We start from the raw sequence: 16,718 nt of genomic DNA on the forward strand, positions 1-16,718 counted from the left end.
CCCCAAAAAAATTTTTTTTTTCTGTTTTGTTGCTTAACAATCTGAAACTTATTTGGATTTCCACAGTGATTTTTATTAATAACAATTCTACAGAAAATGCTCTAAATTAAAACGTCCTAAATGGCAGAGACCTGCCCACAGGCTCTCTTGACTTACAGATGGATACAGAGTCTTGTAAATTCTGCTACGAGGTTTAAATGACAGCGTTTTGACATTTGGATCCATTTGGAGATTCCAAATGCGCTATTGTTATCAAATTTAACTGGCAAGACTTGATTCTGCTGCCTCTTTTGATTTTCCAGTCCATATCTTGCAGAAACATGAATTATAAATAAAAAAAATAAAAAATCCAGGCAAGGACAAACATGTTTTTTGTGTATACCAACTTTAAAACCTAAAGATAAGATAGTTATAATAATTTTGACTGCTGATGTTTAAAATTCTGTGTTACTTTTAAAGAGAGACCAAACTTTTGTATGTACAGTACTCCAAATGGTTCAAGAACAGCATCTAATTAAATTAGTATGCTTTTAGGCATTTTCAGGGGTACCTTTACTTTTCAGAAGCCTTATACAGTAGTGATTGAAAGTTTGTGAACACTTTATAATTGTTTATATTTCTGCATAAATATGGCCTAAAACATCATCAGATTGTCACACAATTAAAAGTAGATAAAGAGAACCCAGTTAAACAAATGAGACAAAAATATTATACTTGGTCATTTATTTATTGAGGAAAATAATCCAATATTAAATGTGAGTGGCAAAAGTATGTGAACCTCTAAGATTAGTAGTTAATTTGAAGGTGAGATTAGAGTCGGGTGTTTTCAATCAATGGGATGATGATCAGGTGTGAGTGTGCACCCCGTCTGATTTAAAGAACAGGATCTATCAAAGTCTGTTCTTCACAACATGTTTGTGGAACTTTATCATTGCACGAACAAAGAAGACGGGGGGGGGCACCACATACTGAAAGCAAAGGTTCACATACTTTTACCACTCTCTCAAATCTTATAGTATTGGATCGTTTTCCTCAATAAATAAATGACCAAGTATAATATTTTTGTCTCATTTGTTTAACTGGGTTCTCTTGATCTACTTTTAGGACTTGTTTGAAAATCGGATGATGTTTTAAGTCGTATTTATGCAGAAATATAGAAATAGTTCACGAGCTTTCAAGCACCGCTGTAGTCAGTTACAACAACTACCACCAAGCAAGAGACTGCACCAAGACAAAGTGACTCTTCACGCAGGTCGGAGACAAAGTTGTGGAGATCAGGGGTTACAAAAATATCCTGAACCTCGAACATCCCACAGAGCACCAATAAATTCATTATTAGAAAATGGAAAGATGATGCCACCACAGCAGACCTGCCAAGAGAGAGCCGTTCTGTAAGATCTACTGTTCAGGCATGAACAGAGATAATCAGAGAGGCAACCCAGAGGCCAAAGATGACCCTGATGGAGCAGAGATAAGAATATCTGTCCATAGCAGGGACACGATAAACTGCTAAGATGCACTCCATGGAAGAGTGACCATGAAAAAGTCATTGCTAAAACATAAATCAGGCTGTTCGGAGCTTCTTCCTCCAACGTGGGAGAAAGTGCTGTGGTCCTGTGGACCACCTCATGGTCAGAGCTCCATCTCTACTGTGAAGCATGGTCATGGCAGCATCATGTTAAGGTGGATGTTGTTTAATAGTAGAGACTTTGAAACTTGTCACAGTAAAAATGAAGATGGATGTAACTCTTGATGGAAACCTGTTGGAGATTTGAGCCTGAGGAGGTTCAGCTTTCAGCAGGGGGTGAACACATGCACACCACTGCTCAGTTTATTTAATTTTTAAATAATAATTTTAAAAAATCCCCATCATTATTCTGATGTATTTTCTATAGATGTATTACTTTAATTTAATTTTTTTAAGCCAATTAAGTTCCATGTTCCAACAACAAAAACAAGAACAAGTTTTTTTTTTTTTTTTGCAGCTCGTTCTCAAAAATTCAGCTTCTCCTGTCGAAACTAGCGCTGAACAGTTTTGGAAAATGTTCTTAATGCAATTTTTTTTACTTCAATATTGCTATTTAATATTCGATTATTTTTCTTCTTCTCATGTATTTTTCAACAAACACAGGCAATAAATCTGTTTCAGTTGTAAAAAACTCCACTGTTTTCAGCTCCGCTGTAACTCTGTTTCTGCATATTTTTGCGTAGCTCTGGAATAGCAACTTGGCTAAAGCGTGTGCATCCTGAACCACTGTGTTTACCAAAGCCGTAAACCCAGTCTTGGTCACTATATTAATGGGCATCGTGGATGCCAGAATGACGAGTTACCACAACATATAATTTCCCTCTGGGATTAATAAAGTATTTTTGAATTGAATTGAACTGAATGTCTTTTGCTATGAACTCCGTTATTGCTTAAGTTATTTCCACGTGCAGTTTTGAATCATGTTCATACAGAGTAATACCTTCGAACAGTTCGGTCAGTGATCCCTGTCGGCTGCTACTTTGCTAACTTGAAGTTGAAGCACTGGTCGTTGGCATTGTAGCCATGCAACTATTATAAATGGCTTTGTGGTGTTACCTTGAGAGGTAGCAACAGCAGCAAGGCAGGTTCTGCACAATCGTTACACAGCGTCTTCTTTTTTATATCCAAAATAATTCCAAACAACGGACGTGCTGCCGCTCTTTGGTACCAAACTTACAGATGTGTCAACTTCTGTCGAGCCTGACGTCGTTGTGCAACCGGTTGAAGCGCAGTGTTGACGTCTCCTGCTCCGCTCACTCGCAAGTCACGTAACCAGATCACGTGACCAGTGAAATTTCAGCCTTTGCGATTAGAAAATCTCGTTTTATCTCATCGTGATATTATTGCAAATGCAATTAATTGTTCAGTCCTAGTCCAAACTATAAAATCTATGTCTGAATCTCCTGGTCCTAAATGGCTGCAGGGTGTTTATTTGATTGAAACTAAATACTTGTACTATTACTACTAAATTAGTCAAGTAAAGGGGACTTCTTTTGTTGTGTTGGTGTGTATATATATATATATATATATATATATATATATTATATATATATATATATATATATATATATATATATATAGAGATATAGATATAGATAGATAGATAGATAGATGAGCGAGAGCATCATAATGATTTGCACAAGTCTCAGGTTGTACAAACAACAATTTGGCTAACGGCTTTCCCAAAGCACAACTTCCACATTTATGTTATTGCAGATCAATTTACAAGCTTTGCTTTTGTTATTGATTAAATAAATATTTATGCAGTGCTCCTCGATATAAGCACTTGTTTGCTTTATGACAACAAATACCATGCAAATTTTAAAAAAGCCCTGTGACAAAATATATTAAAAACAACACGCTCATTATTTTAATAATCAATTGATGCATCTTCACCATAAATCATTTAGAATTTGGAGACTTTATGGAAAAAAGACGTGTATTCACTCGAGCATTTGGACTACAATATATGTCACCTACTTTTTGGAAATTAAAAATGTGTGGCTCTTGGGTTTTGTCAACACTTTTTTCTTCAGATTTGTGATTGGACTCGATCCTTCACAGGTTTGCTGATGATCCCTCTCGTGTCAAGGCTTGGTTTTATCCCTGGCATTAACTTTTTATTATCAGAGCTTTAATGGGCATGGATGAGCCTTCTTAATTATCTCTAATGAATATAATTAGGGACAGGGTGATGGGTTAATCTCTTTAAACAGAGATCTGCACATGAATATGCAAAGGTTGTAGGCAGGGACAAGGCTTTTATTCATTTATTTGTTTTAGTCCTAATATTTGAGCTGGCTTTGGTTGCACATGAGGATACCAATAAGACAAAAAGCTATTTTTTTGACTCCAGTGACAGGCTTTAAACAGATTCTGGTTTTAGGTCCGTTATGAGGACGACTGATAGAAGCCGGAGTCAGAGCTAATTTCATCTTTTTGTTGCTGCACTTTTTATTGATCAAATGGATCATGCTTCTTCCTCTCGCCCCTTCAGAGGTGGTTGAACACGCCTGCAGCATCACATCCTTGATGCTCGGGGAAACCTTACCCTCCATCACCAAGGACATGGACACACACACCTACCGGCTCCCTCTCGGCGTCTGTGCCGGCATCGCCCCGTTTAACTTCCCTGCAATGATTCCCCTGTGGATGTTCCCCGTCGCGATGGTGTGCGGCAACACGTACCTGATGAAGCCCTCTGAGCGCGTCCCGGGCTGCACCATGCTTTTGGCAAAAATGCTGCAGGATGCTGGGGCACCAGATGGTACACTCAATATTATCCACGGGCAGCATGCAGGTGAGTGTGACCCCCTGTTCTTTAAGGCTTACATGGTGTTCATCTATGGTAAACAATGGGAGTAGGTCCAGGAATGACTTGATTCACTAATTAGCAAATGTAGGGATTTCCAGAACAAATTTTTAAGTCGTTCTGAGGCATTTGAAGTAGAAGGATTTAAGGTCGGGTGATCTCAGATGTATTGAAAATAAGTTTTATTTTATTTAAGTGACCAGCGTGCAGTAGACAGGAGTCGGCATGTTCTCAGCTTAAATAAAGTAACAAAACTGGGCCACCAGAGCACAGCATTTTTAGAAATTCCTTGATTTGCTGTGATTTTCTTACACTGCATCAATTTTGCATCATAGAGTATAACTTACCAGGAAAAGCATCCATGTTGCAGCATGGCTCGCGGTTTGTGTTACATAATCTGTTGTGTTGCACCCGTACCATGTTACAAGAACCCAGTCCACGTAGCTCTCAGTGTAAATACGTCAATGTAAAAGTCCACACAGCACGGTGTCAGCTTGAACTGCCATAAACCTTCAGATGTTTTAGATGCAGAGCTTCTGGATATAAACTGCTCACAGAAAGGTGAATATTTTTCACTCTTATTACATAGAAGAGATTAATGTGGCCCCCATGATGTCAAATTTTGGCTCATCTTCCATATCCAGCTTTGAATTGAACATTTTAGCCATCAACACATTGTTTTTTTTATTTATTTATTTACTTGCTGAGAAGCCACAGAGGCTAATCATCTAGGCCTGTCACGATAAACAATAAATCAATTAATCACATGATAAATGAAAATTACTGACCTCATTTTCATTTATCCGCTTTATCATTTCTTCATGTCTCTCTCTTTCTACTGGAGACACTGGATGACAAAAGGCTAAACTCTGGTGCTCTTCACTGACCTCTCTCTTTCTCTTTAAAAATCCGTTTTAACAATCCAAAAACAGGTTTTTGGTTCGTTAAAAGCAGCTAAGCTGAGAAGCTAAGCTACGAGCTAAGCTAACAGGCCGACCTTCAGGTAAAAAAAACCTACGTCTTGTCAAAGCTCCAAAATTCACGGTTGAAATACGTGCCTTCGTCTAAAAAGTTGTTCTTCTCTGCAAAAGAAGCTGAGAACTTGTTTACTGATTTAATTTTTTTTATTTTTATTAAAAGCTTTTTGACAAATGCTATGCTAAAGAGTTCAAACCAAACCGAGCATCCACCATTTTGAGAACCGGAAAAAAAAAAGAAGAGACAGCCCATGTCATGTCAAGGGGCCTCCCTCCCATTTTTCTTAGAGACACGTTGCTTGCTCCCTCACTATCCATCCTTCGGTTCAAACACTCTTATACTGCCATCCAGTGGTCAAAAAAGGTACTACATGCAAAATAAAATTAACCAACATTTTTTTTAATTTGACAATAATTACTAATTATTGTCAAATTTCGAATAATATTATCGTTTATCGCAATAATTTCTGAGACGATTAATCGCCCAGCAAAATTTGTTATCATGACAGGCCTAATCATGGACAAATATTGTTATTAGAGAAAGGATCCTAAAAGGAAAGTTGAAGCCACAAAAGACTATCACCCCCCTGAAGGCTGTCTGTCGTACAGTTTCCAAGTCTTGCCCCTCCATGAAAACAAATGTGCCATTTTCTTGACAAAAAAATAATCAACTAAATATTTTCAGGTGTTGGTTGTTGTTGATTCCTGTAGTTCTTACCTTGCTGCGATGTGTTTGAATAGGTATTTTAAAAACATTTAGTTTAAATTAGATATTTTAGGCTTAAAAACAAGTTAAGTTACGCTGCTTGTCAAAGTAATAGCCTTTTAATTGGGTGAAAGTGTCGACAGAACTTTTGTATCGATGGTACCAACCAGCACTCCCAGTGTGCAGACTGCATGGCAGCACTCAGAAAAATGAACATTTTGTCTTCGATTTTAAACGGTTGAAGTTAATGGAGTTGCTTCATCGTCTTTATTTATGTTGATGAGGCTAATACAGATTTACAAGTGCTATTCCACCACACAACCATTATTTAACTTTTTTAATTTTTAATTTTTATTTGTAAAAGAGCCTAAAAGAATAAATGTCACAAATCTAGTTTATTCATCTCCCTATAGGCATAGTGGTTGTGGCTTTTCTGTTTTTTTATTCACCATTTTGTGGCTTTAATAGAGTTTTATACATTGATTTGATCGTAGCTGATTTGTGTGAAACAGAAACTGTCATTCGAAATGACAATTTTCTGAAGAATGTCAAATTACAATACACATCAATGGTCAAAGTTTTCTTTGTCATTCACATCTCATGTGGTACATGTGGTGGAAAGAAACTGTACACAGGGTTCCAGTTACATCCAACAAACGTATACATTGTAAAAGAAAAACAGTAATAAGATGTAAAATATGAACTAAGAAGTACGCTAAACTAAGAATATACTAAGCACTAATAGTACAAAAACAATACGCCAAGCAACAACAGCACGAACATGAGTCTGTGTGAGCAGATGAGCACGAATGAATACAGCAACATGAAATAAATCAGCAGCATGAGATCAGCAGCATAGATAATCGGCAGCACATTTCAACAATCAAGTGGCATTATAGTGTTGTTTTTTTTTTTTAAATAAAAAGTAAAATATAAATGGTAAAATAAACTACAACTTGTACTATTATTCCTGCTTTGCGGTTTTTCACTTATTGCGGGTGGACTGAGAACGGAAAACCCCGTGATAAACGAGGGACTGCTGTAAACTTATTTATCACGATGTGTAACCCTGTAGATGGGGAAAAAAAAGTTTTGTGTGGCTCAGTTCTTAAAGTCACACAACCTCACTACAAATCATTGAACAAATTAAAATAAAAGACACTTTTTTCCTTGTATTTTTGTGTAGCTGTGAACTTTATCTGTGACCATCCGGCCATCAAAGCCATCAGCTTCGTTGGATCCAACCAGGCAGGAGAGTACATCTATGAACGGGGCTCCAAGAATGGAAAGAGGGTCCAGTCCAACATGGTACCACTCAGACCGCTCCATTTAACAAAATAAATGCGCAGCTCTTGCATTAGGAAGCTCATTGTCCTCTAGGACAGCTCGTGTGTTAAAAGTTGTCCTAAACTGCGGTGTTTAGGGAGCCAAGAACCACGGTGTGGTGATGCCTGATGCCAACAAAGAGAATACGATCAACCAGCTGGTTGGTGCTGCTTTTGGAGCAGCTGGCCAGCGCTGCATGGCTCTGTCCACCGCTATTTTTGTTGGGGAGTCTCGTGAATGGATGCCAGAGCTGGTGGAACGCTCCAAGTCACTGCGCGTTAACGCAGGTAACGACCAAGAAACGTGACAACAGAATTAAAGTCATTGATAAAATTTGAAGCATTTAAATCCAAAGTGATGCAGCAGACCTTTTCCTTAAAGTGATTTTGTGCTTTAGGCGATCAGCCGGGGTCTGATGTGGGACCCCTGATCTCCCCTGAAGCCAAGGCCAGGGTGGAGCATTTGATCCAGAGCGGAGTGGACGAAGGCGCGAAGCTGCTGCTCGACGGGAGAAAAGTTCACGTCAAAGGATATGAAAATGGAAACTTTGTAGGACCCACTATTTTAAGCAATGTTACGGTGAGCTGAAAATTTGAATTGAGGTGAGACAAAAGGTGAAATATAGACACACTCCATTTCCCACGTCTGCAGAAGTCTCTTTATAGAAGAAAAGAGCAATTTTCTACTCGGGCTTAAAGTCCCAGGGGGAGGCTCTGCAAATGGAATGGAAATATTGCTAAGAGGAAAATATTTTGTTTCTGCAGATGAAGTTAATCTTCCAGTCTGTTCAGTCTCTTGAATCTTATTCTAATTTAAATGAAGGCCATGCTGTGTTTTCCTCTTGTTTCAGTGGATCTGCATACATTTCTTCTTCATGTGCCAAGAATCACATTTTCTGAGACATATTTCATGGCAGGGTTTTAAACTTTGAAAGTCTTATGATGAGAAGAGACAAAGTTGTTGCTCTTTTAGTCAAACTTTGCAAATTATGTTGCACACGATCTCATCCACACATCACATAAGTTTGTGTTTAGGATAACTCTCAGCTCAGAATTTTAAATTTGTCTAAGTTTTAGCCATTTTTGTTTTGGATAATGTTAATGATGTTGATTAGTTGTAACAACCTTCTTGATTTTGGGCGACTCCAAAACTATTCGTTGTCATTTAATACTTTTTATTAGTAGTATTTTATTAAACTCGGTCCAATCGCTCAAGATATTTTGTTAACAAATATAAAATGGTCGCTAACAGATCTCATGCGATCAGCTAGCACTTAAAGCATGAGTTAGATTCAGAGATTCGGCGATTATTGTCGTTCGCACCACATGTGGTACATGTGGTGGAGAGAAATTGTGTACACAGGGTCCCAGTTACATCTAACAATAAAATGTAAAAAAAACAGTAATAACATCTAAGATATGAACTAAGAAAAACATCAACTAAATATACACTAAGCACTCATAACATACAAACAATATGCCGAACAGCAGCACGAACATGAGTCTGTGTGAGCAGATGTGCACGCATGAACACAGCAACATGAAACCGATCAGCAGCAACATGAAACCGATCAGCAGCAACATGATGTGATTTTTCACAGTGATTATTTTGGTTAGAGATTCATGAGTCTAACAGCCTCAGGGTAGAAGCTGTTCCTCAGTCTAGTGATTCTACACTTAATGCTCCTTAACCTCCTTCCTTAGGGGAGCAGGGCAAAAAGTGTGTGTGTGTGCTGGGTGAGTGGGGTCCTTCATGATGCAGGTGGTCCTCTTCCTGCATCTGGAGATGTAGATGTCTGATGGTGGGGAGACTGACTCCAACAGACTTCTGTGCAGCCTTCACTACTCTCTGCAAAGGTTTTCTTTCTGCAGTTAGGGATGACTTTCAGCTACCATCACATTAAATTTTAGCTCAGTATATTTTAAATTGGCTGTGTTATAGATATTCTTGTGTTGCTAAGGTCGCTTAGCTACAGCAGCCATCTTTAATTAGATTGACTCCAAAAGCAATCGATTGTGGATATGCATCCAGTGGTTACTTTCTGAGCATTTCAATAAAATCCATCTCGAGAGATTTTTTTATTTGCTTTTTACGACAGATAAACAAACAAGCATATGCAGAGTAGACTCGAGGAAAACAATAAAGTCACAAGTCGAGATTTATTTTTTAAGCCCTATGCCTAAAAGTCAAACTTTTCTGACCTCTTGGATGTAGCTATCATTTTCAGACTAATAAAACCACCTAATGCATGCAGTCCTCTCTCCCCACCCACCTGGCTTTCTGGTTGTGAGTGTCGAGTGTCAGACTTCATGCTTCTTAAAATAGAAAGTTGTTGGAAGGGTTACAAATGTATCCAAAGCAGTTTTCTTTATGTGCTATAAAAGTAAAACACGGTACAGTATGCTTTTGTTAAAATGCCTCACTGAGTTGTAGATTTTTATTTCCACCTCTTTTCAGCAGAAAGCTGTGGTCTGATCGTTCCTCTCTTCTTCTTTAGCCGAACATGAAATGCTACACGGAGGAGATCTTTGGGCCTGTGCTCGTCGTCCTGGAGGTCAACACTTTAGATGAAGCCATCTCTTTAATCAACAAAAACCCCTACGGCAACGGCACAGCCATCTTTACCACCAACGGAGCCACAGCACGCAAATACACACACGAGGTGGATGTTGGCCAGGTGGGGCTCTTATCTATGTAGCATGGTAAAAAGGTCCTATTTTAAAACACTGCTAGTCTCATGGTGGTATATTAAAAAATATGGATTTAAAATATACCTTGGAGACATAAATTTTCTAATTTAAAAAAGTGTTGTGAAAATTAATTACTCTTTAGTCGGTTTTTATAACGTAACTTGTGTGCATTTATATGGGTTTATTTCTAAACTCAAGGAGGAACAGCTTTAATGGTAAAATGTCTAGATCACCGTAACTTAAAGGAAGTATCTTAATGGGCTATGGCTGTTGGGAACTAGTTGGTGAATGTCATTTGCAAAGGAGTCTCCAAAGTGTCTCAAAATGTTTGCAGGGGTTGTCAGTTTTAATGTGCGAGTTGCAGAAGCTCTGTCTTTGAACATCTGAAAAATCGTCACAGTCGTCTCCAACCCATCTTATTTTGACAAGGCCCTTTACAGCCTGGTCTCGAGTGCTAGAACTGTATTCTGACACCTGTGATCTGCAAGAAACCACGTCTGGTTCAAAAGCCACATCAATGATAAATTGATTTTTGAAAAGTGGGTCCAAATTTGCCACTCGTCATTTCAAGACTGTGCTTCAGTAAATTAAATCATAAACGTGGGGGTGGCTACAAATCTGGCTGAGTTGGGTACGATTTGAGAGGAACAACTAAATAATGTGCACAGCCTTGAATACAGATTTATGACCATAATAATGACAGAACTCAGTGACTGGATGAATTACAGATGAGTTATTTGTTACAGTCTGGAAGGTGTCAGCTTTAATAATGGCATAAACGTTTGTGTAGACTGCTGGATTGATGTACAAACCAAACATGCAGCCAAGCGGTGAACATCATCCCTGAACAAAACTCAGCTGAGCAGCTGTCCTGGTTATCAAAGCCTCCCAGTGTTTAAAAAGTTTTTTTAAATGGGCCAAGTACTAGTTGTTTTTATTCCATAGCATAAACATGAGTTTTCTGATTCATTTCAGTTCTGGCCAGTAAAAAAAGTACAATATTAATATTAATAACTTTAAAAGATATAACATTTAGAGCAGAGTTGTACTTAACTGGATTTAACTACTCCGGTAAAAGTTTTATTAATCCAATGTTGTCAGTATTTAAATACAAAGATTAGAGTATTTACCTTTTTATTTAATCAAATCCCACTGAGATCACAGATCTCTTTTGAAAGGGAGGCCTGTGCCTGAAAGCAGCCTAACATATTTTCCTAGTGAGTTCATAATTTAAACTACTTTGTTAGGGGTAGAAAAATATCAAGTTTAGACTGAAACACATTCATTCTGTCACTGTTACAGCATGCTATTATCGACACAACCACCATATGTAGCATGTTTTGAACTTCAGCACAACGTAATTCCTGCCTGAACAAACCCACGCCATGTCCGCCTGATGGAGAAAAGTCCAATATTTAAGGGAGTAATTTATTAAACGTGTAAATTTGAAATACTTGTTTTATCTCAACATCTCTGCGTCTTCTAAGTATATTTGCAACTTGAGCTTAAGCTTGCAAAATCTTTTTTTACCCATCAGTAATACAGAAAACTATTATATATTCAAAGTCTTAATCATGGTTAAACTTTGTCTTTCCATCATTTACCATATCATACCGGTTTATTTATAGAGCACTTAAAACAGTAACAAGGCCAACCAAAGTGCTGTACAAAAGAAACAAACAAGCACAGCGGACAGGAAAACTTAAAATAAAAATATAGATACAAATAGCGGTGGATAATAACTAAATGGCCAACACTGTTGACTACAGACAGGATCAAAACAAACCATGTCAAAGGCAACGGAATAAAAGTGGGTTTTCAGGTGAGACTTAAAGACTGTGAGTGTGGGAGCCTGCCTGACATGCAGTGGCAACTCATTCCACAGTCTTGGACCTGCAACAGAGAAAGCCCTGTCACCTCTGAGCTTATGACAGGTTTCTGGAACTGAAAGGAGCATCTGGTCTGCTGACGACGGAGAGCGCGGTGGGACATATATGGCTGCAGAAGTTCAGTGAGATAGGATGGGGCAGAACTGTTCAGTGATTTAAAAACATACATGAGTATTTTGAACTGGATCCAAAGGTGAATGGGTAGCCAGTGCAGGGAAGCCAAAACTGGAGTAATGTGCGCTCTATGGCCTGTACCAGTTAAAAATCGGGCTGCAGCATTTTGGACCAGTTGTAGACGTGCAATGAAGGATTGATTGATTCCAAACAGAAGCGCATTGCAGTAATCCAGCCTGGATGTTATGAACGCATGGATCACTGTCTCAAGATTATTTTTGGACAATATGGGCTTCAGGTTAGACAGCTGCCTCAGCTGAAAAAAAAACAACAGGATTTAACAATCATGTTTACATGACTGTTAAGTTTTAAGGAAGGGTCCATTATCACTCCCAAATTGGTGACTTTTTGTTTCTCTAACGGAGCTAGAGAGGAAAAGTCAATGCCGTGGTTCATGGACATGCCATTGGGATGGAACAAGATGACTTCAGACTTCTTCTCGTTGAACCTTAAGAAGTTTAAAGCCATCCAGTCCCAGATGTCAGCCAGACAGTCAAGAAGAGGTTGAATAGAGTGTGTGCCTCTGTGCCTCAGGGGGAAGTAAATTTGACAGTCATCGGCATAGAAATGAAAGGGTATGTTGTGATTGCAGAAAATAGCACCTAGTGGCAGCAGGTATAAAGAAAAGGGAAGGGGACCGAAGATGGACCCCTGCGGTATCCCCCACTGAAGTGCTGCCGATGCTGAACTGAAATTTAGCCAATCAAATTGTTCAGGCCATATGCTTTTGGTTTTTCCACTCACTATTGATTTTTCTTCTGCAGGTTGGTGTGAATGTACCCATCCCCGTCCCCCTCCCCATGTTCTCCTTCACCGGCTCCAGAGCATCATTCAGAGGAGATACAAACTTTTATGGCAAGCAGGTAAAATAACAAACATAGCTTATTTTTTCTTAGATCACCACGACAATTCTGATTATTACACAATCAGAATGTTAACTGTTCAAATATACAAGCTGGATTGCAGGTAAATGTCTTGTTTGTTCACCACCAGGGCATTCAGTTCTACACTCAGATCAAGACCGTGACGTCGCAGTGGAAAGCTGAGGATGCTACGCTAACAAGTCCAGCTGTTACCATGCCAACCATGGGACGCTAAGCTAAAATAACAGTTTATTTGTTTTAAATTCTGACACACCTGAAGAAGAAGCCTTTGGAGAGTGGGCAAATGCTTCCATGCCCTTTTTTTAATTCTGTGAAAAAGTTCAGACCAGATCTTTATAACATTGAAACAGTCATGTTTATTCGATTGTCGAATAAACACAATTTACATCTTTGTTTTCCTTTAGCAACGCACTTCATTTCTGAACTGAACGATGGTGAGAATATCTGCGTACATTTGTTGTACTTGATCCACTTTTTTTTTTCTTGGATTTGTTCTGTGCAGATTGGAAGTTCAAAAATAATCATAATCAGTCAATTTTCTGACCCACTGAGAGCTTTGGCTTTAGATTTCTCCACAGGGAGAGTGAATTAGTCACAGTGCAGTAACAGCACGTGTCTTCAAGAAGCTTGTACTGTGGTTTAGGAGCCACAAGTGTTTTATCAGATGTTGGCGTAAATACATGAAATGTGAATGGAACAAATGATACAACAGAATGTGGACATAAACACTTTTTACCATATTAAAGCTGCAAGAGTTGTAGTTCTTGTATTAGAAATGCTCATAATTGACTATTGTGTGTGTCTGTGTGTGAGAGTCATGTTGGGTTGTTTAATATTTTATCAACATAAAATATAAGAATATTTAACTGTAAATATCTTAGATAAAATGTGCGTGTAAGGAGGATGAATTCTCATTCAACTTGTTGCAACAGCAAAACTTATTCTGTCCTATTCAGTCAACTTTTCATCTCTAAAGTTGAGCAACTTTAGAGATGAGCTGAAATGTTTACTTCATCCAAGGGCAAATTGTCCCTTTGCTCTTTTGTCTGTATTAGACTTTAACCTCCAGATATCCACAAACATGTTAATATCTAGAATAATCTGTGTTGTATATGAAATATAAATATATTTCACATATTGGACAGGGCAAAAAAAAAAAAACCTGATTTATAATCTCATTTATAGACCATGAAATTTATATTTATTTGAAGCAATGCTTCTTCAGTAATCCTTAGCTTAATTTCTGACATGTAAGGATGTAATTATGTTTGTGAAATATACTATTAATAATGTCAAAACGAGTAAAGTGCGGTATGATTATATGTAACAACGGCCTGCCCTTCTCGCCAGAACAATGACAGTTCGGAACAAGACTCGGACTTCATCATGGTGAGCCGCTCCGTGCTTTAATTTTCACTTGTCACTCCCCTGGTTTAACACCGGGTTCTGTTCAGGGTTCTTTAAATGTAAACGGAATATGGTTTTTCCGACTACTAACAGCCTTCCCATGTTCGCTTGTCAAACTTCTCACGATGTAGCATTTAGGCTAATCAACGTTAGCACAGCTCGTGCCGATTAATTTACTAAATCCGGTTTATCGTGTTGTAGATACCGACAACGAGCGTTGACGTCATGTCTTGGAACTAACTTCCTGCTGGAAATAATCAAAAAAAGTAAAAGGAAGTTGTCAACTGTTAAGGTTATAAATATATTTAATCCGTCCTGCAGAGACCATGAGTAAAGTGTTTCAGAAATACTCTTATTATTAAATGCATATTATACGCCACGTTTTTATTATTAAGAATAACTTATTGAACAAGTTAACTGTATTATCTTCAGTGAAGTAAAGTCTGTTTGGACAAATAGGAACATTTAAATTCAACAATTTGAAAGGCTGTAACATTAATTTACCTCATAGGATTAAAAAAAAATTGTAGCCTAAGCTCTTAGATAAATTGTGATCCTGTATAAATAAAGGTTGAATGAATTAATGAATAAGAATAATTGTAAATCATATTTACATGTTTTGCAATCGAACTGCAGCATTTTGTAGTTTGTGAGCAGAAAGCCTTACACCTTTATAGATGCCATTTATCTTCTGAACCATGTCATTGAGGAATAAAGGAGTGGACAACTATGTTACTGTGAAGACTTGTTGTAAAAGAGTCACATACTATTTTAGTATTTCCATCAACTTTTGACTTGAGTACAGTGGTGCTTGAAAGTTTGTGTACATTTTCTATATTTCTGTATAAATATGACCTAAAACATCTTCAGATTGTCACACAAATCCTAAAAGTAGATAAAGAGAATGCATTTAAATAAATGAGACAAAAATATTATACTTGTTCATTTATTTATTGAGGAAAATGATCCAATATTACATATTTGTGAGTGGTAAATGTATGTGAACCTCCAGGATTAGCGCTTAAAATGAAGGTGAAATTAGAGCCAGTTGTTTTCAATCAATAGGATGATGGTCAGCTGTTTGATATATCAAAGTCTGATCTTCACAACATGTTTGTGGAAGTGGATCATGGCACGAACAAAGGAGATTTCTGAGGAACTCAGAAAAAGAGTTGTTGATGCTCATCAGGCTGGAAAAGTTACAAAACCATCTCTAAAGAGTTTGGACTCCACCAATCCACAGTCAGACAGATTGTGGACAAATGGAGGAAATTCAGGACCATTGTTATCCTCCCCAGGAGTGGTGGACCAACAAAGATCAACCCAAGAGCAAGGAGCGGAATAGTCGGCGAGGTCACAAAGGAGCTCAGGGTAACTTGGGTCTCTTGTAAATGAGTCCCTGAGGCTCAGTGGGATTAATCTGTCTAAATGAAGGTTGAATGAATGAACTTCTAACAACTGAAGGCTTCTCTGACATTGACTAACATTAATGTTCATGAGTCCACCATCAGGAGAACTCTGAACAACAGTGGTGGTCATGGCAGGGTTGAAGGAGAAAGACACTGATCTCTAAAAATAAGATTGCTGCTCGTCTGCAGTTTGATAAAGATCATGTGGACGAGCCAGAAAACTGTTGGAAGAATGTTTTGTGAACAAATGAGACCAGAATAGAACTTTGTGGTTTAAATGAAAAGGGTTCTGTTTGGAGAAATGAAAACTCTTGAGTTCCTGCATCAGAACCTTATCCCATCTGTGAAACATGGTGATGGTTGTTTGGGTCCGTTTTGTTTTGGGCCAGGACGTCTTGCCATCATTGATGGAACAATGAATTCTGAATCATATCAGAGAATTCTGAAGGAAAATGTCACAACATCTGTCCATGAACTGAATCTGAAGAGAAGGTGGGTCATGCAGCAACACAATGACCCTCGGCACACAAGTGGTTCTACCAAAGAATGTTCAAGAAGAATAAAGTTCATGTTTTGGAATGGCCAAGTCAAAGTTCTGACTTTAATCCAATCCAGATGTTGTGGAAGGACCTGAAGCAGCAGTTGATGTGAGGAAACCACCAACATCCAGAGTTGAAGCTGTTCTGTAGAGGAATGGACTAAAATTCCTCCAGGCTGGTGACCAGGACTGATCAACAGTTACTGAAACATTTAGTAGTTATTGCTGCACAGGGGGTCACACCAGATACTGAAATCAAAGGTTCACATAACAAAAAAGGTTGAATCATGTCATCTGGACTTCGTTTTTTTTGTTAAAAAGAAACGTTTCGCCCCTCATCCAAGAGGCTTCGTCAGTCTGAGGCCTAGCCATCTGGTA

The 16,718-nt window shown here is 38.2% G+C and overlaps 2 protein-coding genes across 2 annotated transcripts in view; both read left to right on the forward strand.

Moving 5' to 3' along the window:
- LOC119418090 (methylmalonate-semialdehyde dehydrogenase [acylating], mitochondrial) overlaps positions 1-13,731 on the forward strand; it is a 16,937-nt gene extending 3,206 nt beyond the window's left edge. The window contains exons 6-12 of the mRNA XM_037685343.1: positions 4,026-4,328; positions 7,210-7,331; positions 7,447-7,636; positions 7,747-7,928; positions 9,847-10,026; positions 12,867-12,965; positions 13,096-13,731. Coding sequence (XP_037541271.1) covers positions 4,026-4,328; positions 7,210-7,331; positions 7,447-7,636; positions 7,747-7,928; positions 9,847-10,026; positions 12,867-12,965; positions 13,096-13,200 — 1,181 coding nt within the window. The 3' untranslated portion in view covers positions 13,201-13,731. The remainder of the gene's footprint in view (positions 1-4,025; positions 4,329-7,209; positions 7,332-7,446; positions 7,637-7,746; positions 7,929-9,846; positions 10,027-12,866; positions 12,966-13,095) is intronic.
- A 482-nt stretch (positions 13,732-14,213) lies between these two features.
- The window catches only part of LOC119418091 (ectonucleoside triphosphate diphosphohydrolase 5), a 28,013-nt gene continuing 25,508 nt past the window's right edge, over positions 14,214-16,718 (forward strand). The window contains exon 1 of the mRNA XM_037685344.1: positions 14,214-14,375. The gene's annotated coding sequence lies outside the window, so the exon portion shown is untranslated. The remainder of the gene's footprint in view (positions 14,376-16,718) is intronic.

Source organism: Nematolebias whitei, chromosome 12, assembly GCF_014905685.2.
Source record: "Nematolebias whitei isolate Nwh7 chromosome 12, NemWhi1, whole genome shotgun sequence".
Classification (NCBI taxonomy): Eukaryota; Metazoa; Chordata; class Actinopteri; order Cyprinodontiformes; family Rivulidae; genus Nematolebias; species Nematolebias whitei.